Source organism: Sebastes fasciatus, chromosome 14 (genome assembly GCF_043250625.1).
Source record: "Sebastes fasciatus isolate fSebFas1 chromosome 14, fSebFas1.pri, whole genome shotgun sequence".
Classification (NCBI taxonomy): domain Eukaryota; kingdom Metazoa; phylum Chordata; class Actinopteri; order Perciformes; family Sebastidae; genus Sebastes; species Sebastes fasciatus.
In genome coordinates, this window is record NC_133808.1 from 11,072,978 (window position 1) to 11,099,493 (window position 26,516).

General features: G+C 43.2%; 1 protein-coding gene across 24 annotated transcripts in view; it reads right to left on the reverse strand.

The window, feature by feature from the left end:
- The window catches only part of mycbp2 (MYC binding protein 2), a 78,662-nt gene that overhangs the window by 14,001 nt on the left and 38,145 nt on the right, over window positions 1-26,516 (reverse strand). For 6 of the 24 annotated variants that reach the window (XM_074658742.1, XM_074658738.1, XM_074658730.1 and 3 more), the window contains 26 exons: window positions 26,165-26,386; window positions 25,792-25,983; window positions 24,696-24,902; window positions 24,437-24,574; window positions 24,129-24,307; window positions 23,904-24,046; window positions 23,691-23,791; window positions 23,378-23,596; window positions 23,043-23,265; window positions 21,707-21,825; window positions 21,411-21,498; window positions 21,236-21,285; window positions 20,951-21,123; window positions 20,583-20,727; window positions 20,263-20,469; window positions 19,081-19,136; window positions 18,889-19,004; window positions 18,584-18,681; window positions 16,601-16,717; window positions 15,774-15,914; window positions 14,395-14,472; window positions 12,386-12,610; window positions 11,244-11,376; window positions 11,034-11,159; window positions 5,137-5,316; window positions 86-1,714 (listed from right to left, as the gene is read on the reverse strand). In XM_074658742.1, the coding sequence (XP_074514843.1) occupies window positions 86-1,714; window positions 5,137-5,316; window positions 11,034-11,159; window positions 11,244-11,376; window positions 12,386-12,610; window positions 14,395-14,472; window positions 15,774-15,914; window positions 16,601-16,717; window positions 18,584-18,681; window positions 18,889-19,004; window positions 19,081-19,136; window positions 20,263-20,469; window positions 20,583-20,727; window positions 20,951-21,123; window positions 21,236-21,285; window positions 21,411-21,498; window positions 21,707-21,825; window positions 23,043-23,265; window positions 23,378-23,596; window positions 23,691-23,791; window positions 23,904-24,046; window positions 24,129-24,307; window positions 24,437-24,574; window positions 24,696-24,902; window positions 25,792-25,983; window positions 26,165-26,386 (5,305 nt within the window). Of the gene's footprint in view, window positions 1-85; window positions 1,715-2,850; window positions 2,956-5,136; window positions 5,317-11,033; window positions 11,160-11,243; window positions 11,377-12,385; window positions 12,611-14,394; window positions 14,473-15,773; window positions 15,915-16,600; window positions 16,718-18,583; window positions 18,682-18,888; window positions 19,005-19,080; window positions 19,137-20,262; window positions 20,470-20,582; window positions 20,728-20,950; window positions 21,124-21,235; window positions 21,286-21,410; window positions 21,499-21,706; window positions 21,826-23,042; window positions 23,266-23,377; window positions 23,597-23,690; window positions 23,792-23,903; window positions 24,047-24,128; window positions 24,308-24,436; window positions 24,575-24,695; window positions 24,903-25,791; window positions 25,984-26,164; window positions 26,387-26,516 lie in introns of all 24 variants that reach the window. The other 18 variants (XM_074658741.1, XM_074658734.1, XM_074658731.1 and 15 more) reach the window with 18 other exon arrangements.

Consider the following 26,516-nt stretch of genomic DNA (forward strand, 5'->3'; position numbering starts at 1 on the left):
GCACAAAGTACATTTTGGAAAGATATACTGTATGACTAATACCCCTTGTTCAAAATGACAAAACTCTAACTTTCTGTATTCTTACCTGGGTGAGCCTGTCTCATATGGTAGGTGACTGGGTACGGGTGAGATTCCCCGCACAACTCACAGATAGTGTCTTTCTCTGGTCCACCCATGGCGAGCTGTGCCATCTCTCCAAACAGATTCCCTCTTGGACGCACCTCTGCCTTATCCCTCTTCTTCTTCTCCTTCTTTGCCTTTTTACCGTCTTTCTCATGCTCCTTCCTTTTGAGGATGGCACTGGACCCTGGGCTGGGGAAGATCATATTCTGAGTGGCTGCCTTGATGGTGGCCATAGAGATGTCCTCCCAGAATGCCACCAGATGTTGCAACGTCAACGGTAAGATTGACTTTGCCCTCATAGCGGGATGAGAAGTCATCTCGTAGGAATTGGCATCTCCTTTCCCCTCCTCACACTTCTCTGGCAGCGGAGGTTCTTTCAGCATGGATAGCACCTTATTTTTGTTGATGCTTCCCATTTTGGAGATGTCCGGGCCGTGTGGAGCGATGTTAAACATGTTAAGTGCGGAGGAAATTTCTAATGAGTGGCGGTTCTTTAACTTGTTCTCCTTCTCCTCAGCATTCTGTCCCAGGGAGCTGCGGATGGGGGCGTGCTCTTTGGTTAAGTCTGGGTTGAACTTGAGGAAGGAGGAGCAGGCCATGGCGTCGTGGACGATACCTTCATGCCACAGGAATGCTGCGAAGACTGCTCGTGCACACTCGGCCACAGAAGGTGACATGGCCTGTTTGGCGGGCTCTGTGGCCCTGGATGTACTCTCACCTTTAAACAGAGGCCCCGATTTGTCCTTCTTAGGGCGCGTGTGTCGACTGGAGGTTTTGCGGCTGACTTTGGGTGATGCGCGGCTCTCTACTTCCTCTTTGACAGGGGCTTTGCCAATGCTAAAGTGCACCTTGCTAGATCCATCTTCAGAATTTTGAGCCTCTGAGTTCTCATCATTGCCATCCTCGGAGAGAGCACTGGAGGAGCACACCTCCACCACTTCACTGTGGAGGTTCTCCTGGGTCACGTGTGGAGAAGGAACACGGTTCTCCGCATTACTCATCACTTCTTGATTTGGATCTTTAGGAGACAGTTTAGGTTTGGGAGAGGTAGACCTGCCTCTAAGGGGCTCTGTAAGTGGAACCTTCTTCTTTCTAAGAGTGTCTGGGTCCAGAGTGTATGAATCGGATTTGGACCTCTCTCTGGGAGGGTCCAGCCGGGCTTTGGAGGAAGGGCTAACTTTAGTTGGGAGGTTCTTGTCATGGTTGGCTGAAGAGGAGTTCTGGGAGGAGGTGCTGGACGGACTAGACCTGCCTGAAGAGGATACGCCTTTTTGTTTGGGAGACGAGGAGCGAGAGCCAGGGTTGGGGGACTCGGCACGAAGTCCCGGGGTTCTACCATCTGCCTTTAGGGCCTGCAGAGTGTTGTGATTGGGCGAGTGAGAGCGGCTGTGAGAGTCAGACCTCAGTTTGGCCGTGTCCGACCGCAGGATTAGGGCTTCGCTGGCCGAGAGTACACCCTCCCCCGTCTTGCTCCTGCTCTGTTCGGATGAGCGGCTTCCCCGACTCTCCTGTTTGGGAGATCGGTTCTCCTGGCGGTGTTTGGAGGCTGGGGACATGGGCCGAGCCCCGGGCATCATGTTCCCTCGCTCACCTAAACGTTAATAAATCAAACACAGTTACAGCACAAGAGAGGACTAAATCAGTGGTAAGAGGGTAACCATTTAAAGGGATAGTTCGGGTGTTTTGAAGTGGGCTTGTACCTACAGTAGATGTCGGCACGCCCCCAGTTTGGAGAAACAGACAGGTGTACCGACACCGAAGCAAAGCAAAAAAAACAGTGCAGATTAGAAAGTGAAACTTGCTCTCTCCAAAGCCAGCAGGCTCTCTTCTCTCAGGCACTTTCGGTTCAGTTCATCGTCTGAAAATACTCTAAATATAGTGTACACTTAAACGGATATACATTTTTTTAAAGTGAGCCTTTCTTTTAGGTGGCTAAAATAAATTTTTCAGCCGCCCCCGTCCACGGCACTGTATTGCTTTGCTCCGGTGCTCTTGTCTGTTTCTCGATACCGGGGGTACGCCAACCGTCATCTACTGTAAGTAATACACCTACGGATAACCTATGGATAAGTACCTCGCACTTCAAAACACCCGAACTATCCCTTTAACTCAAAGCACAACACTCAATCACTCAAAAAATTTAATGCTGAAAATATAAGGTAAAATGCAATGAAGGGCAGAAAGACAGACAAAGTAAGTCTAGAAGGTGAAAGATGTTATACCTTGTTAAGCACATGACAACAGTGAGTGGTTTGTTTTCTACTTTACTTACTGGGTGTTTGTGTCTATTAGGGTAGCAGACAAACTCTGATATGGATGAAGATAACTAGTGGACCATGGAAGAGCTGATGAAAGATGGATTCCAGCCAAGTCCTGGGACCTCTCCTACTAATATTGGATCTAGCCTTTGAGTTAACTTTTAATAACCATTAGTCTAGTTCTGGGAGTCAATAGCAATTAAGGTCCACCTATTTTTAAACTGAACTTTAAATCAATACCCATGTGTTTATTAGGCACCTTCAGTTTTTCCTCTTTATTATAATATTGTGTTTGGCCACATCCTACTTTAGGGCCACAGTTTTTAACACAAGATGCCCAAAATATTTTTCACAAGCAAACATACAAAACCCTTTGTTCATCACAGAGTGATGTGATTTTGTGTTTTTCTTGGGTTCCTACCCACCCTCTGTTCAGTCTGAGGGAGGCATGCATGCTGTGATTACCCACCCTTTTGCCTTAGAGCGAGAGATGAGAGAGCGGTACCATGCCCAGCCACGGACACATTGCTTTTGTGCACACGCTCGCGAGAAGCAAGGCGGCGTGAAGAACCATCTACAGCGGAAAACAGTGGAGCAGGTAAACAAACAAAGGCATGGAACGCAAGGGGGGTGGGGGGGCACCACAGAGAAGAAGAAAGAAAGCACAAAGAGGCAATGGGGTCAAGTCAAGAAGGTGAAATAGAAAGAGGCAAAAGGACAACAAGTTAAAGTGACGAGACGATCAACAGATAGGTAGAGAAACATGAAGAGAGAAACACTTATAGAAGAGACAAAGCTCTGGAGGTGTCATGGAAATAAAACTAATCCGTGCACACAATTTAGTCATTTATGCTCTCAATTTAATATCATGTATATTTTTGCTTTGGCGTGTTGCATTTAGTCAGCCGGAAGTTTGAAGACGACAAAGAAAACCTATAGGAATTAAGAGTTAAAGGGACTGTTTGTAACTTTTTAAGCGTATAAATGTAGCGGGTTGGCAAACATGCGCGTTCGCATATGCGCGCTCGCGTGTGGCTGGAGCCTCGTCTCCGCTGCATGCTCTCCTTCACTCAGACAGCGCGCGTCCTCGCTGTCTCGCTCCACCTCTAGACGTGAACGCGCGCTCACTCCTCACTGCAGAAGAGTTAGTTTAGCTCTGAGAATATCTAGTGAATGCACAGGGGACGTTTGTGCAGAAATAAATGCTGCAGCTCCTCCAGACCAACTCCTCCAGAGGTTTTCCGTGTCTTGTGAAGTGACGGAGTTCTTCAGAGAGTTACGTTGTCTTCTCGTTACCGACCGGGTGCCGGTGTCTCCTCTGCTCTCTTCGGCTGCGGGAGGAGAGAGCAGGGAGACACGCTGCAGAGCCCCGCTGCATCAGTCTGCACGTAGGCAGGAAAAGCCAACACTAGGATCAGATCTAAATCATGTTCATGGAGAGACCTTCGTCTGGTCAGCTAACATTACTGCCAAGCAGCTGAAATATAGAGTGATATTGTGGTTTTAGCTGACGTGTGTCGCCTCACTGTTTTGAGCGATGCTCGTTCAGGTATATTTAGAGCGAGCAAGCGCGAGCCCGACGCTGACTTTCGTTGATTTCACGGCCACATGTGTCGCTGTTAAGAAGCATTTCTGAAAGTTACAAATAGTCCCATTAAGCGTTTTTAAGAACATCCTCAGTATCATCCAAGTTTTTATGGTAAAACAGCCTTTTATCCTGTAAAGGTTTAAAGGATCTCAAAGATAACACAACGATGTTCGTAACATCCAAAATCTCCATCCAAGAAAAACTGTATTAAATCCATTAAAGTGATCCATAGTGAGAGTGAGGGGTACATGCATGACAAGACTGATAAGGTGATAAGTTACCTGTAGGCTAAATTGAGAGCACAAATTATTAATTTATGCACACAAGAGATTTTTTCCAAGACACCTCCCGGACTCCGTAAGAAATTTAAAAGTAAAAAAAAAAAAAGTAGAGAGAAAGTAGCAATACAGAAGAAAGGACCGACAGGGAGAAAGAGAGCTACACAGGCTGAGAAAGTTACAAACAGATATTTTTAGATCCTGTTCTAACATAATCTTAATATGAAATTGTGGTATTTTGTATTTGAACTACCCAGTGAAAGTGCAAGCTATTAGTATGTGTTATATGTAATATTGCTGTTTTAGGAGATTATGGTAGACTGTAATCAAACAACTATTTAGACTACTGTGGTTTATGTTGAGAGTGACGCCCTGGGCTGGTTGAGGCAGAAAATGGCACAAGTTGTTAATCAAGGATGAAAAATGCAGATCTGAAATTAAAGCAGCGAGGAAGATGATGAGGAAAAGAAATAAAAGCTGACTTAACAAGAGAGCAAGCAGAAAAATAAGCAACTCAGCGTATTACTTCAGCACATGGCAAAAAAATATCCCTTTTAACAAGACGTTTAGTCGAGTATTTAAGTTTGAAATCTTGTTTTCAAAAACAAGTGAAAGTACCTGTCAAAGCATATTTTTTGAAGGCAGTGTCACCTGATTTGTTTTTTATAAACAAGATTTAAACATTAAATAATAGACATGTTGGCTTGTTGGGGATATTTGTGCACGCAAGAACATAACTGCGCTGTTATGTGTCACACATCGCCGCTGCTGTCCTCCCCAGAAAATACATAAAGTAGAATGAATAACAGAACAAAATCAGGGAAACAAAAAGCTGGGAGGGATCAACACCTGTGCAAGCAAGCGCTGTCAGAAAGCAGGACAGACTTACTCAGAAGCTGTGGTTGTGGCTGAGACAGTTGGGAGGGGGATTGTCCAAACACAAATGGGCTGTGGACAAGGGAGGAGGAGGGAGGAGGTTGGGCGGCTTGCTCAAATACGGAGGAGGAGGGAGCTGCTGAGAGGAAGGGCCCAGACTGAATGGAATTCAGTATGGCACTCAACCGGTCACCTGCAAACATGGAGACAGAGGATGGGGGAAAAACTACAGCTTATACTATGGTTTGAGGTTTCCAAAGGGGGGTGAGGATCATTCAGAGTTTAATTTCCATCAGTCATTCAGTCATCTCCCACGACGCAACCTATGTGCGAAATGGGGGGAGCTGCCAGAGTCCCAGAAGTCAAAGTCCTATTCGTTTTCTGTATAGACAATTCAAGAGGATTGGCAGGAGCACTTCCAAGGCTCGGATGGGCATCCAAAAGGTGAGCAACTGGGTCAAGAATCTACTGTATGATTAAAAAGTCAAAAGGTACAAGACCGGGTGGATAAAAGATAAGGAGAGAAGTGAACTACAACTCCCAAGAAACATTTGCAGCCGAGTTCAAATGTTGTTTGATGTGCTGCAGCTGAGCAGCTGATTAGCTATCGAGCCTGAGCAGTGCACTTTTCCACGGTGAATGTTTGTTTGGTGGCTCGTTCAACAAGCTAAGGGGCAGGACAAGACGTGTGTTCATATTTGTAAATTAGAAAAGAAGGAGACTTTAGCACCTTTAGCCCGTCACACTAATGTTACTTCTTCATAGGGCTGCACGGTCAGGGCTAAAATGATAATCACGATTATTTTGATCAAGTGCTACAGGAACGAGTCCTAAAACCCGGAAATGACCTCGCATTTTAGCACTTCCGATTCCCTCGTCTGGAAGTCAATGGTTTTTTTTAATGTGTTTTTAGTAAGATGCCTGAAATAAGGTCTATGGTTAATACAAGCTTAAGAGATTTTAAGGTTTTGTTCTACGACATAAAATACATCAATAAATACCCCACTCGTGAATTCTGAAGCCTTTACGTGTCTTACAAAAGGCGGTTGCTAACAAGTGGCTAAACGTCATCACGCTGACTCGTCCGCCTTTACAGCCTCGTTGTGTATACTCACGCTCATGCCACCGTGGTGTAGTTCCTTTATAGCCCAACGTTAGCTTTTTACTTCTGACAATTGCATTTACGCTTCAAAAATCATAAAAATGGTGTTCATTAATGAAGATTATTTAACGCGTAACTATCATAAATGTTTGTTTGCCACAGAGCTTACTTTCTGCAATAATCCAAAACCCAATGGAAAAATCCCATTGGCTTTTTGTCGAGGGAATCCAGGGCGATGCTAGCTTCCTGGTTGGCCTACACAAATAAGTCATCCCCGGAGCACGACTATTTATCATAATTATTCATTGATTTTAGGGACAAAATATTTTTATTGCACTTTCACATTTAGATAAACTGAGCACTTCTTTCACTCCCATGTTGTGCTACATTCCTGCTAATATACAAAACTTTGTATCAGAATAAGACATAAAATAAGATTCTTCTTCATCTGAATTCAGTGCATTTTCGTTTTGCCCTTAACAAGAGAGCAGATTAGCAAAATGAGTGATATACAGTACAGTATATTACTCTTCTACTCTTTTACTGCAGCCACAACATTCAGAAAAGTTTTTTTACAAGCTGCTGCTGTAGGGCACAGCTGCATGACAGCTCCCCAAAATTGAAGCTAAAACATCTCGATCGCCCCCTGGTGGCTGGCTGTTAGTCTACGAAATGTTTGATTTGATATTCAGCAGAGTTTTGAGCAGAGCACACATTTTAAATGTTAATATCAGAGTTGATCGTGTTCATTTGATTGTGGGAAGCCAAAAACGTGATCACGATTAATATTCGATTAATAGTGCAGCCCTACTGCTTCATGCAAGGTTTGATTAGCTGTATCGAAATAAGTTCTCCACCTATGTAGACCAATACCTGATGGTATTCCATCAAATCTCAGTTGGACTTTTTTATAAACTTATACTATTGCTAAATTATCCAGGAAACTCTTGCGTTCCTATTTTGTGGAGTATTGATGATATCATTACCAGAAAACGTTCAAACAGGGTTATAGTATTAAAAAATACTTCCAGAACCAGCAGCTCCTCCCATTTCTCAACTGTATTTGGGGAAAGGATATTTTGAGGGAAGGGGCAGCGAAGGGTTTCTTCTCATGTATTCATTTCAAGAGTCACTCTTCAAAAAAAGCATGTTGTCCTCATCAGAAGTCCCAAAAAAGTGCTGGGAGAAATTGGACCTTTCTTCATATGAGCTGACACTGCATCAGTGATCATTCAAAGACTGTTGCCACGTGTAACAGAAGTCTCCCATTCTCTTGACACAACGGACTAGTCGTCAACCAGATACAAAACCCAGTGACTGTGTTGTTTTTGAACATAGACTCTGGAAAATATTGACATCGAGTCTGCAATGTAGGTTCTGAAGAGGCATTTTGAAGTCTGAAGTTTACATCCGTTGCCATTTCATCAATTGCTGGAGCCAGAAATAAGAGGCTGCCTGGGTGAAGCCGAGATGGGGGAAATCAACCACCATGGCTGAATATTGAAGCCTGAGAGACCTGTCAATAAGGTTGCTCTCTCTGCTCAAAGAGCTTTGCCAGAGGCTGGTCCATCAACCTGGCCAGTCTGAAGGTGATCCATCTATATTGCTGCCTCACAGCATGATGGATCTGTCACACAGGTGGCGAGTGATTCAAACCTTCCATCAGATGGCTCAGCGGGGGCAATCACCTTGACCTAGAGTAGCAAAGGCCTGCAGCCTCCTCAGGGCTTGCACGAACATTCAACATGCTTGTGGTAGCTCGCTGCAAATATCGAGTGCGGGGATTACACTCAAAAGTGTATATGGAATAGAGATGAGTCTATACCATTTACTCCTTTTACACTTAGCCAATTTATGCATTCCGGGGCGATGTGTAATCTGGCATCAAAGAAGCCAAGCGTGAATGCAACCAAGAAGCCTTTGAGACAGGTAGCTCAAACCATCTCGGAAAAGGTGAAAAGAAGAAATTTTGAAGAGGTATAAATGCATCCATCTCTCCACGTAGCCACATGAAGTTGCCACATAGCCAAAGTGACACTGAAATTAGCCATCTTTCTACTAAAGCAACAGACAAATTTGCAGTTACATAGAAGGCTTAATAGTATGTTAGTGTTATGTGAAGCAAACAGATTCAGGTGCATTTCCATCACCCTCTGGACTGGAGTAAGGCCTACGCAGCTTTGCATTTAGCACAGTAAAAGAAAATTAGAGGCAATCAGACTTGTGATCTGCCAAACAAAGACACATATGTGGTCAAGTGTAAAATTGCATCTGGCTTTTATCCAGACACTTGAAATGACAAGTGTGAATGGAGCCTTTATTCTACAGTAACAGTACGATAACTTTGTATTATCTGAATAACCATGGTTCTCTGATTAGCATGGCTAAACAGGTCAGCCTCCTTTTTCAAGCAGTGACGAAGAGGTAAGCCGTTTGAAAGACAATTGACACAGCGTCAGCATGATATTCAGGCAGAAAGATACACAGACACATTTGGGGCAAGCCAATCTTTGATGGTGTAGCAGAACTGATGAGTTCATTCAGGTGATGTTTTCAGTATTCATCCATATTCTTAAGAAAACAAGGATTAAGTAAATGATCAAATGTTTTCTAAGAGACTAAATTAAAAGGAGCAGTGTGTTGGATTTAGTGGCACTAGTGGTGAGGTTGCAGATTGCAACCAACTGCGTACCCCTCCGCTCGACGGTTGTGTCTAGAAGGTAACCCTCAAGTTCGAAACTCTGGCGAGATGGCATCGACCTCAAATGGTTAAGGTAAGGCATTGACCTCAAATGGTTAAGGTAAGGCATTGACCTTGAATGGTTAAGGTGAGGCATTGACCTCGATTGGTTAAGGTGAGGCATTTACCTTGAATGGTTAAGGTGAGGCATTTACCTTGAATGGTTAAGGTAAGGCATTTACCTTGAATGGTTAAGGTGAGGCATTGACCTCGAATGGTTAAGGTGAGGCATTGACCTCGAATGGTTAAGGTGAGGCATTGACCTCAAATGGTTAAGGTAAGGCATTGACCTCGATTGGTTAAGGTGAGGCATTGACCTCGAATGGTTAAGGTGAGGCATTGACCTCGAATGGTTAAGGTGAGGCATTTACCTTGCATGGTTAAGGTGAGGCATTTACCTTGAATGGTTAAGGTAAGGCATTGACCTCGATTGGTTAAGGTGAGGCATTTACCTTGAATGGTTAAGGTGAGGCATTTACCTTGAATGGTTAAGGTGAGGCATTGACCTCGAATGGTTAAGGTGAGGCATTTACCTCGAATGGTTAAGGTGAGGCATTTACCTCGAATGGTTAAGGTGAGGCATTTACCTTGAATGGTTAAGGTAAGGCATTGACCTCGATTGGTTAAGGTGAGGCATTGACCTCGAATGGTTAAGGTAAGGCTTTGACCTTAAATGGTTAGGATTAGGATAGGTCATAGGGCAACGAGTCTCGCAAGAGTTTTTGCATGTTATTGCAACTTGCGGGTTACCTTCTGGACACGACCCCACTCACCACTCCCTTTCCAAGCTTGTCTGAGAACTACGTTGGCCTTCAGGTAACGTAAAATCCCGAAAGGCTCTCTTCTAGAGCCAGTGTTTGGTTTGTTTCGTTCTGGGCTACTGAAGAAACACGGCGGAGCAACATGGCGGACTCTGTGAAGAGGACCCGCTCCCTGTATAGATATGAAGGGCTCATTCTAAGCTAACAAGAACACACCGATTCTTAGTTTCAGATGATGAAAACATAGTTCAAAATATGATATTCCATTTCTGCCAATAGATCCCCTTGAATCCTACACACTGGTCCTTTAAGGCAACAAAAGGGTAAAGGGTAAAATCACAGATACATGTTCAGGGCCAGTTATCTGTGTTGGGCTAGCCCACAGCGCCCAACTTAACAGAGCCCAGAGTAGTCGAAATGAACGGAAGCACACCGACCGGCCCATGCACACAGACACGGATGAATTCCCGACATTGCAGAGATGTTAGGCATGAAGTAATAACAGGAGACACAATAGAAAGCAAGCATAAATAAAAAGAGATGATAGATCGGTGACTGATGGCACCTGTGGTTTTAAAGAGCTTGACTGACCCATAGAAATGGAATGAGAGAAGAATGGACTTTCCCATTCAAATCAACGTAGCAGGATGGTCAGAGTGGTGGACATTTTTATGTGTAACGTTGCCATTGCTATGAACAGTGACCGTTGTAGCAGGCTAACTTATTCTATTTCTATGGACATTGCATTGTGCTGAGTGCCATTTTTCTTTTGAACTAGTCAAATGACCATGGCGAAACAGTTCAATGTCCGTTCTACTCTCTTTCTATTTCTATGGATTAACCCATACTGGATCGCATGAACAATGTGGATGTGCTGCTATAAATTGTGGACGTCAAGTGATTTTTAATTCCCTTTTCGTTATTGTGACAGAACTGCATCGCTAAAGATGGTGAAAATGTCTGGATTTCTACAACTAAAATGGGGTAATGTATCAAACAACTTATGAGAAAAGTCTCAGTCCAAAGCATAGAGAGAGGTCAGATAGAGAGTATTTAAAAAAAATTTAAAAAAAAGAAGGGAATAATAAAGACAGGGGTGCAGAGTGAAATCAGAGGTGAGGTTTACATTAGTAATGACAAAACATCCCTCAAAATCTTTGACTACAGCCTGAGGCCTCGAAACCTTCCCACGTGAATGAACAGCGTAAAGCAAAGTGGATGTTGAAAGCAAAGTGATGTGCAGATTAAGGATATGTTCTGGAGAGTTTGTCTCTAAAAAAACCTACTCTACACCGAGTTGACCTTACCTTTGTTGTTGGAGATGCCATAGTCGAAGCCCTGCGCTCCATTTGAAGTTGTGGCTCTGTTGAAGGCCTGCACAGAGAAAGGGCTGGGTGGTGGGGTCTGGGCCCCGTGTTCAAGCAGTGCTTGTTCTATAAAATCAGATTAAAGTATGTTATCTTACAATGTATCACATTTCGTGGCAAAACATTTTTTCCCCGTTGAGTGTAGCTTACCGTCCTCGTGGCGAAGGTACTGATTTCCACCGCGGTCTCTGGCCAATGACCAGGCCTCTCCTTCATCGCTCTCACAGAACTCCACTACACTGTTCTTATCCAGCTGTACCCAGGTCCCCTCTGAGTTGACCACCTGATACACAAATAACACTCTTTATCCATACTCACACAAACACACACACACACACACACTGAATACTTTGTCACCCCAGTACATCCATGTTATTACTGCACAGACAAAACCATGACACATTACTGTAGATCATTAACATGCAAACATTCAATTCATCTGATTGACACACACAAAACCCACAGCAGTAGATCACATGAATTAGATTTTGTGTATCAGCAGACACTGCGGGACAAAACTGGTGTAGCTAAAATTTTAAAAAAAACTTACTCTAAGAAAGGGGTAGCTTATTGAAAGGTAAATGCATGAGGTTGTTTTTTCTCAATTCCCCTGAAATATTATCATTTTGGAAAAACAGACATAGACGTAGAAGTATTAGTATGTGCAGGCTGCACCTCTCAGATCTCAGAAAGGGCATTCCAGTACAGGCTCAGAGAAGAAACTATTGAACAGCATGACACACCACAGCAGCCAATGACAGGTCATATCCAAAAAAAGAGGGGCGAGGCTCCACTCATCACCACGCCAAAGACAATTTAGGAAAGTTCAAAGTATCAAAGTTATTGGCAGGATTTGTTAAAAGTGCAAGAAAGATTCAGTCAAGGCACAGAAAGGCTCCAGCATTTTTGTGATCACACTTCCACTGAAAAGTCTCGAGTCAGCTGAATATGACACGCTGAAACTGCAATGGATTTATAGACAAACTGAAATTAGTAAATCAGGAAGCACGCGAGCATGTTGCAGCCGCAGGAGTTGAAAAGACCTCGAGTGGAAAGATACACAACACACACCCACACCCAGAAGCACCTGATGTATTCCCCTTAGAAAGAGAGATTACATTCTTTACATTCAAAATCAGTTCAGTTTAGGAAAAAGAGGGAAGTCTAATTTCTGAGAATGAAGGCCAAAATCTACTAACATTAGCTATATTACATTACGTGATCTAAACAGACTGATTTATTCAACTCTAGCCACAAAAAACACATTGCATTATTTGGGGGTGAGTGCGTACCTCGCCTATGGCCTTGACCTTGTTGCCAAGAACTAACATTCCAATGGGGATACCCCTAAGGTTTGGGCAGCTTCTGATGTTGTGACCAGAGGGGCCGGTCTTCACTACCTTATAAAGCCCCGGGCCGCCGCCCTGCCCTGCCCTGTTCTGCACCCGAATGGGGGCCTCGTGGGAAGGGCAGCTGCTCACCTCCTTTACGTTCTCCTCCGATTGGCCCCTGACCTCCTGCAAGAGGTAAGAGCATGAATTAGAGCCAAAGTACAGCAACACAACAACAGGCTGCAAAAATGTAAAAGTCCAGGACAAGGTTCGGACTACTGAATCCTGAAAGATCATGGTGAAGAGCCACTGTTAGCAGTGTAACAGGGAAAAGACCAAGTATGCTCAGCCAACCTACCCTATATAAATAAAAGTTACATTTTGGACCCTAGTTCATTTCTCATCTCAAGCAGCTATAAATCAAGACCATCTCTAGATATGTGCTGTGTGATCTTAAAGGCCTTTAAGCAATAGACATTTTGGGGATTCTTGCTAAAAGTTAGATGAGAAAATTGATACCACTCACAATTCGAGCCACAGTAATGCTTTAAGGTGCTACCATAGTACTCGTGGTGCTCTTGTGAATGATGCTTTGTGAGTTATTTAAAGAGGACCTATTGTGATTTTGTGCTTTTTCCCTTCTGCAAAAGTTACACAGCCCAAAGTCCACACCAAAGGGAGTTACTCTCCCACACAGAAACACTGCTCCTGAACTGCCTGAAATGCCTCACTTGAAGTCCCGCCTTTTCTTCCGTAACGTAGTGATGTCACCAAGTAATACATTTGCATAACACCTGCCTAGCGGTTAGTTTGGTATGCCCTCAAACAAAGATAATTAGAGCCGAGCTGGAGCGTAGTCCGAAGAGTTTGGTTTGGTTGACCAATAACAACAGAGAGGGCCAGCTGACCAATCAAAGCAGACTGGGCTTTTCGGGAGATGGGGCGGGGGGTTGCTGCAGTACAGCCGGTATGAGAAAAGTAAAGTGTTTTTTTGAACATTAAAGCATGTAAGCATGTTCTCGTAGAAACCCAAAATACAAGTATGAACCTGTAAATAACCATAATAGGTCCTCTTTAATTAGTGAACTTTAGAGGTGCTGGTAAGTGGATTTAGTGGAGTCAGGCTAGCTGTTATTCCTGTTTACAGTCTTTATGCTAAGCTAAGCTAACCAGCTGCTACTGTAGCTCTCGCTTAATAGTCACAGTACGAACATGAGAGTGGTATCGATCTTCTCGTCGAACTCTCGGCAGAAAGCAAATAAGCATATTTCACACAATGTCAAACTATTCTTTTAAACTACTCTGAGAGGTCATGCTCAGACGAGATACTCTTGCTTTACAATTACTAGATATCACATGACATGGATAACTAAAAAACGTATATAAACTTCCATCCTCAACAGCAGTAAGTTATATTCCAACACTACGTCTATTCCCCCAGATATTAAAAATGCATGTACTGTACATACATTTAAAAAGTTTCAATACAATTGAAGATCCAAGTACTCGCAGTAGATACAACACAAGAATTCAACACGCCATGTAGCGATGCAGTTAAATGACCAATAGACAATAAGTAAGTCTAAAGGGAGGCATGCTATGACGCACAAGGATACAGGACTATAAATGACAAGCCTTTCAAACAAGACCTCATGCAACAGACTGGACATTAGTATCTTCAACCCCATGCAACATACAAGCTTGAACAGTTATTACTTAACAAAATCCCCGATGTGAACACTGCACTGAGTCTATGGGACAATAGCTGCTGACATACTGTATCGACACTGTATCGTCAAAATTAAACAAAACAGACACCCATGCAACTGTGGTTCGACCTCTTATGCCTGATTGCAACACTGTGGGGAGACTACAAGGTCACAAGGGGGTTCAAGAGGACAAGTAGAGTGACAGATAGATGATAAGCTATGGGGCAGTCAAGCTATGTATCCCTCCTCCATACAACTCACCTGTGGCGGGAATATAGTTAAGGGGGTCCACGACAAAAAGCCGATATCCCTGACTCCTTGGCTAGCGTTAAAGACATTCTGAGCAACAGATCGTGAGACAGTCAAAAAACAGTAGACGACTCGAGAGAGGAGAGAAAACAGGATGGGGGAAGGTGCTCATGTATTTTTTTGGAAGAAAAAAAAATATGTTTTTTGGCTTGGCTCCTCTGGAATTCAGCATCAGAGGTTATTTGAGAAGGTGAAGAAGAGAGGACAGAATCTGATAGGCCAGTTAGTGAAATCGTGGAGCACTGATAAAAGGGGCCAAGAGGAACTGCAAATACAGGCCAAGCCTGTCAAATGTTTGAACAAAGTGTAGGATCAAATGCATTAAAAAAAATAAATTAAAAACCCAGTTGCAGTTGCAGAAAAATGAATTGAAAGATCACTCCAAACACCACAGGGTCGTTATTTCCAAATCCATGACCAAATGAAATACATATAAAAGAAGAAACTTCCAAAAAAATTCCCCACTTTGATGATGTAGTGTGTCATGCTGTTCAGACAAGAGACCTTACATGGAAGCCTCCTAAGCACCTAAAGCATCCCAATGCAGAGGTGGAATTGCAGAGCAGTACAGGTAACAATTTCCCATTGAAACTTTTTTGTGGACCAGTGATTGCTTCATGACAGAAAACCACCTGGACATTAACATCTTCCAGATACTTTCCCTGTTACTGCAATATTCATGTCTTAAATTATACCCAGTCACATTCCCTTTTTTTTTTTTTTTTATTCTGTTGCATATTACGGCGGGTTTTGTGGCATGGAGCAAAATGTGAGAGAAACCCTTATTATCACATGCTGTGAATTGTGACTAGTGAGAGGCAATGAGGAAAAGAAGACTGAACAGTGCAGACTAACCAACTTCACCAAAGGATGAAGTTGCTCCTTTACTACCTTTTTTTTATCTTTGTCTGCCAATTCCTGCATTGGGGTTCACTTCAATGCACTAAACATATACTACCTAAGCATGTGAGCAAGTGCTGTGTCCAACTAAACACACAATGGTCACTTTATGGTGAGCTTTTTGCCTTCAAACGTGAGTTGATACATGCACGCTCACAGCTGCTATTCCTTTGTACAGTGCGTTAGTGAAAGTTTCATACTTTGAAATAGATGTTTCATGCAAGAGAACACCCCCAACAGTGATGAAGTTCTCTATTTACCATGCTTCGAGTACATTTGGGGAGTGGGTGCCAAACACTTAAGAGTCCTTGAAAAACCATTATTGTTAAACAATCAAGATGATCTCTGAGCCTTTCCCCAAATGAACAGCACAGGAGGCTCTGTCGTTATTAAACTGGGACAGACTGCTCGGCAGGCCTTCTTCTACTTACGTCGGCTGGGACCAGTAGGCTCCTGCCCAGGTGCTGGTTAAAAGAGAGGCACCAGGCTTCAGTGTACCCATTCATGCTGGGAACATACTTCTTTAATGTTTCATCATTGAGCCTGAGCCACACACCATCATCATTGTGGATCTACAGGAAAACAGGCAACAGAGCAGAGCCATGCCGTCCTGTTACTATGGAAACAGGATGGGCAGCGCCCTCACCCACACACACACACACACACACACACACCTACACCTCTGAGGTTGCATGAAAGTCTCAAGTCAAATTAGACGACAGTAAATTGAGATTAAAGCAGGGTGCACGTAGGACATGTAAGAAATGTCACTAGTGCTGTTACCAAAGGGCGGGAGTGTAGATATTGTGTAGGACTGGTAAACATACTGAATATGTGTTGCATTACAGTACAATCATTAAGTAAATGCTTTGAGTTCTACAATTTTAATTTGGGAATTTAAATGGATCACATCCTTTGTATTCAGGGTGCAGGCGCTCAAGCCTTTCATTTAGCCTCAGAGTCCCTTGCAAGAGTATGAAGCAAATTAAAGTAAGAGCAACAAATTTATAAGCTTTGAAAGAAAGTAGTTATCATTATTTATAGCGGTAATAACACATAATACATAGAAGCCACCAAGCAGGACTCAAAACTACTTAAAACTATCAATCTAGATAAAAAGAAATAGGATTACAATACTTATTATATCCGTACTGATTTAAAGAAGAAGAAACAAGGAAATAGAATAAAAGTGGATAGTGCTCCAGCTAGTATACTTATATAACAGAACTTATATTCTGCCTGGTCTAGAGTCAATTACCTCGTCAATGAAAGTGATGGTGCCATTGACATGCACTATGCCTATCTGTTCACTCTGCAGGGAGGGGTGACTACGCACACGCAGGCCTGCGCTGTCCTTGGACACAAATTTGCGGACCTGAGAGAAGCAGAGGGGAGATGGAGACCGTGAGCGGCAGGAGCAAAGGATAAAAAGAAGAAGGAAAAAAAGACAAGAAGTGCAGCAGGAGGAGAAAGTAGAGGAAGCAGGACAAGTTGACGGTGGGAGATTGCATGCGTTTTACCCACACAGAGCCTGCTTCCAAGTACACACATACAAACAGCGAAAGATGAGGAAACTTTTGGAGCTCAATTTTCAGCAGCACCAGTTGGATGAAGTTTGTTTTAATCCCCACCCCACTGGTGCATGGAAAACCATGGAACACATGTTCCGAAGGAATATACACAGTGCTGATTCAAGGCGCATCATTTTGCTTGTTTCCCCATTATGGATTGCAAAATACCAAGTGTTTCACAAAATGATGATGGCGCCAACATGCCTAATATCAGTTTGATGCATCATCTGCATTTGAAGTAATTTCCAATCACGCTTTTGATTACTTTTTAAAAATATTACTAACAATCAATCACTGCAGCTTGAATAGATGACAAGGCTGAGATACAGCAATCAGTATGTTTACATGCACACTGTAACCGGAGTACTGCAAATATTTATTTTGCCATAAAGTGGCAAAAAGACTCAATAACAAACTCAGGGATCCACCTTAATGACCTCGTGGTATTATGTGCAACATCATTAGCAATCAGTTGCTTATTTGCACATTCAACAAAATAAAGCAACACACTGCAGTTCTCTGTCTTATCACCTGATGAATGCAAAGGAGGTCCAAGCCTGGTAGCCCTGGTATAGTCTGCCAAGTCCTGATAAAAGATATCTGCCTCTCTTTGCCTCGCTAAATGTCTGAATTAGTTCACTAGTTTATTTTGGATCCCCATCACCTTGCACTGGACAGATAGCTTACAATCAGCTTTTGTGTCCATTGCTTTCCATTGACCAGCATTTGTTTTCTTTGGCAGACCAGCAAACCAAAACAAGGAGGTGAAAAGAGCTAAAAACTGCACAAGATGTTGATTCTCAGTGCAAATGGGCAGTACTAATAACCCTTTCACATTCTCCTCAAAGCTCCTTGTTTCAGTGTTTTTATCAAATTGTTGCTTAAAGGAATACTTCACCCACAAAATGACCATTTGTAGATCAATTTCTCACCCCGTGTTACCTTGAATTCTTGAAGAAAACGGAGAAAAGTCTTGATGAATTGAATTAAATGGGGAACGCATTTAACAACAGCAAAACTATATCAAAACATCCGTTTAAAAACTCTATCGCAACTCCTCATATGCTCACGGCTTCCCAAATACATGCATCTCCGCTTAAACCTTACTATTCACAACACTTCAGACTCATCCAGACTTGCATGGATAAGTAGTGCGCCTGCACAAGCGTGAGACTGTCTATGCGGAAGTGTTAAATAGTAAGGTTTTAGCGAAGGTGCATGTGCTTGGGAAGTAGTGAGCATACGTCTGGATAATTCAGACTTAGATTATACTGCACAAGTTGTGTGAGAGTTTGTAAACAGAGGTTTTGATATAGTTTTGCTGCAGTTAAATGCGGCCAACGTTTACTTCAATTCATCAAGACTTTTCCGCGTTATTGACTCTGTTCACCGTGGAGACATGCGAGAAAAACTTTCTTCAAGAATTCAAGGTAAAACCGGGGTGAGTAATTGATATACAAATGGTAATATTGTTTGGTGAAGTATTCCTTTAATGTGGTTTAAAGGTAAGAGTTTAGTTAAGTTGACAGGTATAATACAAGACAGGACAAATTGTTCCTGGTCTCTGGTGTATGTGATGGGTGATTGCAAGCGTGCATGCATTTTATAGGTGTGTTTATGTGCATGTTCATGCCCCTGGTTGATTCAACATTCAAAAGGAAAAAGCTCACCTTGTTAGGCTGAGGTTCAGCCTTTGGTTTGACCATCTGAGTGCCTGGTGGTATCATGCCTTTGGGAGGGTCTTTGACTTCTACCTCCATACCAGCATCTAAAAGAAGAGATTTACAGCTCAACATTTTATAAAGGTGGCAATTCACTGTCCATTCGGAAAGGCCTTAACATTTTCAAATGATGAATCCTTATGCATAGCAGCCACATTACGTTATGTCACTTTGGTGGGGTTTAGGGAGTTGGTGATGGTAAGCAGTGCATACTCTTTATTCGGTGTGTAGGACAGACGTTTACATTGACATACCTATTTCAATGCCATCAATGGTGACGTGGATTGTATAGAGGCCCACTGCTCCTGGAGTCCAGTTGGCGCTGTATGTTCCGTCAGTGTTGGCACGGATCAGCATGTTCTCACTGGGTCTGTGTGGGAAATGATCAATAGGTAGGTTGTATCTTACTGGAAAAACATTTTTTGTTTCTGCATGACCTCACTTACCTCTTTGGGGTGGGGGAAGCAAAGCGCAGCTCTTCAAATGAGTAGTTTTCATAAGCCTAAAAAAGACAAAAGAGCACAAGTATGAAGGTAACAACAAATACACTGGTTTACCAAAATACAGTAAAACATTTTTTTTACAGAATAAGTTACCATTTTGATGTTCCCTAAATCAAAACTAAAGTTATTAAAAACATGTCTATTATATTTATCTCAGTCTTTTTGAATTCTAGGAATTCTGTTTCTATTAGGGCTGTCAATCGATTAAAATATTTAATCACGATTAATCGCATGACTATCCATGATTAATGGACAATTATGCAAAAGTATGTATATATTTATTATTGGAAATCAATTACCAACACAAAACAATGACAAATATTGTCCACAAACCCTCACAGATTCTGCATCTAGCATAAAAAATATGCTCAAATCATAAATCAGTGTGCTGACTTGACTATGACTGACTTGACTATGACTTGCCCCAAACTGCATGTGGTTATCATAAAGTGGGCATGTCTGTAAAGGGGAGACTCGTGGATACCCATAGAACCCATTTTCATTCACATATCTTGAGGTCAGAGGTCAAGGGGACCCCTTTGAAAATGGCCATGACAGTTTTTCCTCGCCAAAATTTAGCACAAATTTGGAGCGTTATCTATCCTCTTTGTATGACATGGTTGGTACCAATTGAGTCATTAGGTTTTATAGTTTCATATGATACCAGTATCTTCACTCTAGCTTTAAAACTGAGCCAGCTACAACCTCTTTACTTTTCTTTAGTTGTGATGACGTCCAATAGCTGGATAAGTGGATATGAATCATTTCACCTTGCTGCTTTAAAAGGTTGATGGATATCTGCATGATTTTGCTCCCAGATTTTAACACTATTGTGGCTGATAATGTCAAGAAATGTGAAAGAAATTAGTGGTGTTAAGATGAATTTCCGTTAAGTTTGACAACCCTAGTTAATATTGCAGCTGCCATTACTCTCTTTGCTTGTAATTGACAATACTGACATGTCTACCTCTGGGGTAGGGGTCACAGATTAGTACAGTATGTAGCATATATATAACAGATCTGATAATGACCAAATAGCTCCCCCTTGTGGAGCACCTGCAGCCTTTTAAATGTAAACAAAGTGAGGTTGTGAGTGGGTTATGAGGCCAGTTACATGAGGCTGACCTTCATCATGGTGATAGCAATGTATCGAGCCTCTTTCACTATCATGGGCTCGTACGTGGCCTCCAGCTTGGGCATTGGCAAACCTCCAAAGGTCAGATCAGGGCCAGAAGACGAAGGCGAGGAGCTTCCAGGTAGCCGCTGCAGCCTCTTAACGTTGTCAGGATGCATGGACTTCTTTTGTGAGACAGGTACAGCCTTTACCTCCACCTGGACGTATAAGAGATAAGATACACAAGTCAGAGATTTGTCTTTTGCAGTCGTTCCAATTCTATAAAACATCTATCTCTTTGAAGCAGAAAAGCCAAAGCTATCATCCTGACCTTCATGTGAGGAACGTGCACCACATCTCCATACTGGTCTTTGGTCTGTACGACCACGGTGGTCGGCCATCCACAGCGTATGTCATCTTTGTTCAGGATCAGAGATGTCTTCTGGGGGTCTGCGTAAGAGTCTGGCTGCAGCCACCTGGATAAAAGAAAAGAACAAATGGAGGTAAAGAGAAAGGGTAGTAAATTACTAATCTGTAATGAGGGAGTCATCAATCAAAACTTAAATTGCAAAGGGACAGCTAAAATAAAATGTACAACCTAGACATATTTCAAAACGGAAAATGCCCAGTCAGTACATATTTTGCTCCCGTCAGGAATTGAAGGAGACGGAGAGCTGTGCAGGCGCCACAAACATTTACCTGGCCAGACGTCCTCCACTTGAGGTCTGTACACAGGTGATGAAGTCCTCAAGGAAAGAGTGCTCATTGGTTTGGAGGTGCAGGGGCAGGTTTCCCTCCAAGGCCTCCAGGATGGTGGGGGAGTGAGACAAGGCCAGACCCTTTCCCAGGATCCCAGAGTGGGACTTAACCACCTGGGAGAGGTCAAAGGAAATTACAAATCAAGGAAGGTAGAGTGCTGAAGAAATATAAAATCCTTTTCAAAAGACCACAAAAAGAGTGAACTGAATTTAAACGATGACACACCTGAAGAGAAGCTTCCTCAAGGATCTCAAGATCCTCCTCCAACTCATTGCCTGAACAACAGATGATTTACTCAAGATGTTACACAACATTCATTTGCTCCCAGCAGAACCACACACAACATGTATCATGGATTAATTCTTCACAACAGCCCCAGCAAATCCACTGTTTTCCATACCTATAGGGAGGGCCAGGTCTTTCTTCATCAGAGCTGCAGCACACACACTGCCAAGGTAGGCTAACTCTTTCTCTAGCTGGATGATACCCTGAAATGTCCATAATGATATGGTCAGGAAGGTTTTGTAACATTCAACATTTTCTCTGCCAGGACAAATGCACAAACTTGACATATTAGAGATGACAAACAGAATGCAGCTCAGTCATGAGATCTAACGATTCTCAGAAACAAACGGTCATCATACAGAAAGGTGGAAGGCCAGCCTGCTACCGAGGATTATACGAGTGTGTCAGTACCTCATCAGGACCAGGGTTGAATTCATATCCCACAGCCACACACTTGAAGCCATAGAAGCAAGCTTTCTCATCTTTAACGTAGTCCGACGCTGTTTCCAGTGAGAACAGAACTTCATTTCCTGAAAGTAGAAAGGACAGAAAATTGATAGATGAAAAGAGACAGGTGGGCAGAGTTATGGAAGTAATCATTCATTGAAACAAATGGCTGCTTGCTGTAGCAGGTGGCTCAGTGAAGCATAATTAAGGAAATTAAATCACATACTGTATGAGAACAATTAAGATCAATGAACTACAAAACAAACAAACAGATCAAGGCAGCGATAGACCACGAGTCCTGTGTTCTGTGAGGTAAAATTACTATTTTTAGCGAGAGCATAATGGATAAAACATCATCAGTTCCCCGTCGTAAAGGGCTGTCTGACGGCAAGGTCAAGCGGTGAAAATATTCTAAATATAGCACACACTTAAACGGATATTTTTTTATTTTAGGTGAGCCTTTTTTTTAGTTGGCTAAAATACGTTTTGCTGCCAGCCCCGTCCACAGCAGTACATTGCTTTGCTCCTGAGTCGGTACTCATGTTTGCTTCTCCAAACTGGGGGCGTGCCGACCGTCATCTACTGTAGTAAATACACTGACTATAGATAAGTACCTCATGCAACCCCACTTGAAAACACCCAGACTATCCCTTGAAGGAATGTAGCACAGCTACTTTACAGGCTGACTTCAGGGCAAGGAAGTTGGTTGAGCAGTACATGCTAGCTTAGCATGTTATGATCCTGTCCAGAATGTAATTTGTTTATCTATGCAGGGACAGCGCACCATTAAAAACTAATTGCACCAGAGTTGGCAAGGAGCTAATTTCCATCTGTTTAAAAAAGACAAATATTTGATCCTCGTTGTAGTTGTGGATAAATTCACTGAAATGCATGCTTTTCCTGATCTTTTTAATTAATGTTTGGGATGACTGCTTTCAATTACAAGTCTGACACTCGCATCAAATGAGAAAAGTAGTTTTACATGCCATCTTGTGTTGATGTATTTAAATATCAGAGAAGTGCAACATCTTTAGTTTATCACTTAATAGCCAATGATGATGTGAAAAAACACTAATATTGGGAAGCAGAAGTTGTCAAATGTAATTAAGTGTCTTCAAAAAGGTCAATGTTGTGATTTTAAAATGAAGAATGTCTTTTATTTCATGTGGTAAACTTTTTATTCTACCTGTCTATTGTATATTAAATCGACTAAGTCTCTTGGCTTTTGGAACTTAATGCCAAAACAACAGTCGTAATGTTCGTTACTATCGCTAAATGTTCACTGCTCGGCCTCTCTTACCTGGCAGCACTAGGACGGTGGTTGGCCAGCCTGTGGATCCAGAGAACTTCTTGAGATCAGTCCAGGTGTTGATGGTGTCATGGATCAAAGGTTTGCCCCCCAGGCTGGACAGGTGGAGTGTACGGCTGGGGATGAGCAGGCGCAGGACGTCCTCTGGCTGTGCAGTGCCACACTGTTGATCAAACTCGATGGTGGTCCAGCGGACACAGTCTGGGAATGACACCTGAGGCCAGGGGAGACAGAGCAAGAACAGTTTAGACTTAAATATATTTGTCTCTTACTTTTTCAGATGTATGGAACTGGCTAAGCAGTTAACATGCCAAAGGATACCTTACCCTGTATTGTGTGACGCCGGCTTGTTTGTAAGGGTGGTCACTCTCAATTACAGAGTAGTGGTTTGAGGTGGTACAAGCTGACAGGCCCTGCTCAGGCTGGTTGCCAGTCGTGCTGTCTGTTGACTGGTTGGGATTGAAGGTGGGGGGGGCATACTTTTGGTTGAGGGCAGAGACAGCAGGTAACAGCTCCTGAACGAGTCCAAAGACCTCAACAGCAGCCTGGATGAGGAAGAGGAGGTATTTCACCACAATGCCACATCAGAGAGAGACAATTTCAAGATAAAGGGTTTGCCATCCTGGTTTGACCTCTTACCTTAGGTACAGATGCAGCCACAGGGCCGATGTAGGCCAGGATAAGGGGCAGGAGCATGGAGAACAGGCTGGAGGAACTTAGTAGCTCAGGAATGTCATCCACTGGAGATAATAAATGACACAGATTGAATTGACGAGGCTGAACAGATAAATTCAACACAAGTGGCACTACAGCAATGCCTCTGTGATACAGGTGCATGTTTGTTGTGCTTACCGTCGACAGCAAAAGCTCTGTGAAGCAGGTCCTTTGCAGCTCTGACCACAGCACTGACCACAGATAGAGCTCTGCTGCAGTTCTTGTCCTCCTCATTGGCTTTACTCAGCAGCTGAGACTGGAGATCCCCATCGTACTCACTCCTTTAGCCAGGAGAAAAACTCATGTCAGTAACGGCAAATACTACACAGATTATATATTACAAAATGTTTGGTTTGTGTTTACCTGTAGTAAAGAACCTGTGGGATCTGTCCTCTGGTCTGATTGGTGCCATTGCTACTCAAGCTGCAGGTGCTGAAGGTGAAGGACACACCGTCAGAGCACTGCACTGTGGTCATACCTCCGTCCCCATTAGCTGTCCGGCTGCCGTAGTTCCGTAAACGCACAGCATACTTTACCCCCTCCTGCAACAGAATACATTCATCAGTGAGACTGTATGCGTTTGAAACAAAACCCAGCACAAAATTGTATAAAGTTAGTTACAGCATCTGTATCTCAACAGCAAATCATAAACATGTATTATTTTCTTGTACCTTCAGTGGCACTGCCTTGTCCATGCGAATTTCAGCAATATCACTGGGAGAATCATCAGTGCTGTAGGTGCCCTTCACCAGCTCCAGGGACGTCCACCTGTGAGAATGTGCCGAGTCCCCTGGGTGCTCTGTCTGCGCCTGAAGGATGAGGGAACAAAAGTTGTTAAAAAAAAAAAAAGAGGCTAAGGCAGAAAACTAGTCAAGCAACACCAGAAAAAGTGCATAAATTACAAGCTGAAAATGATTCCTAATCACTTACATCATCAGCCAGCACCTCTAGTTCATACTCATGGATGCCCCCTCCTCCGTAGACGCAGACGCCGACCAGCACAACGCCTGGCTTGTCCACTGTCATACAGATGGCATCCGGAGAGCCATTGCCCGTGTTCCAACTCCGGCCCTGGCTCGTTTTGGTGAAACGGTTAGGGGATGCTTTCACGGAGTGGAGCGAGTTCAGCCCATCGACCTAATGAGCAAGGACACAATTCAGTTCATCCTTGAGTCGGACGGACGGACAGCCCAAAAGGCCACAACTTCCGCCGGCGCGGAGGCATAAAAACAGTGCAGTCTGAAAACAGTACAAACTATTACTATTTATATCAGGCTGCTGACAATAGAGAGCCAGACACAACTGCAGAGGGACCCTATCCAGGTGCTCAGGGGAGGAAGACTTGTTTCCCTGACAACAGACTGGTGAGAAAAACAGTGGTGTTGAAAGCTGCTGTCAAGTGACGGTTACTATGACAACAAGAACGTAAGCAGTACAAGGGTATGCGTGTGACAATAATTAAATTAGGAGTGTGAGAAAGGGAGGGCGACAGACATCTGCCCCACCCACTTAATGACTCAGCAGCATACCGTAACAACAATACAAAAAAATCCAATTGCCACTTCTCTGTTACTGTTTTTTTGGCAACAGTAACAACGTCACCTTGTTCCAGGGAAAAAGCCGTCACTATGAAATGTTAGTTTGATAACAACAGAGCTTTAAGTAAAAGGATATGGCACGAGGGAGGAGGAGAGAAAAGGAATGAGGAAAGACATATAGTCTTGTCGACAGATCTTATCTACAGCCTATAAATCTGATATTTCTGACAGAAGTAGGAGCGGATGCAAATGTGAACTTTGAAAAACAACAATGAATGAGGCCTGTGGACAATGATTACAATGTGAATGACCAGTACAGAGACAAGATGTAGAACTCTATAAAAGCACATCAGGTCTTACTGTAAGTTGTCTTATAGAACACTAAACTTGTGTATACATTTGCCAAAGCCAGGATCTGTGGCCCTACATACATGATTTATGTATGTGTTTGTGAGGTAGTATGTAAGTATCGGAGTGAGATAAGTTACCTCAGAGCCCAGGGCAGAGGCGGTGAGCTCAGAGACGATGGAGGCCAGCAGACCACAGGTGTTGGAGACCAGGTGTGGAGAGAACAGCTCCACCTCCTTCCTCAGACTCTTCCTCACAGGCAGCACCACAATCACCAGCATCTTCTCCAGTACCTCCCGGAAACTGGTCATGCCCATCAGGTTCTCCTCCGTCTGAAAGGGAAAAAATATGATATTACTGTTTTGATACTGAGTTATTATGAGAATAGGATGTGGTAATGATCACCACAAACATTTCCTGGGTCACCGTCCACATCCATAAGCACCCACCTCCACCATTTTTGAAGTGAGGGTACCTGATGTAGAGGACAGTATATGATGTGCAAAAACTCACATGGCTTAGTTTCTCCATGTGGGCAACCAGCAGGGGGAAGCGGTGAGCGAGGGCAGAGTCATTCTCTGTGCTGACTTGTTTGACCAGAGAACGCAGCAGCACTTCCCCGTCATATGCAATAGGCAGGATGGATGTCAACTTGACTGAGGTGTTGCACAGAGCTGACATTACAGCCGCCAGCAGACGGCTGCTGGACGTGCGAAAGTTGGCCTCAGCGATGTCCTAAAAAACAGGGAGGAACAAGAATGAATCTTTGACTTTATCACCTTTTTGAAATGTGTCTGCAGTGTTTCATTTAACAACCTAAGACAATTTGTTAGGGAGCTAGGATTTTGAATCTTTGGTGAGCTGT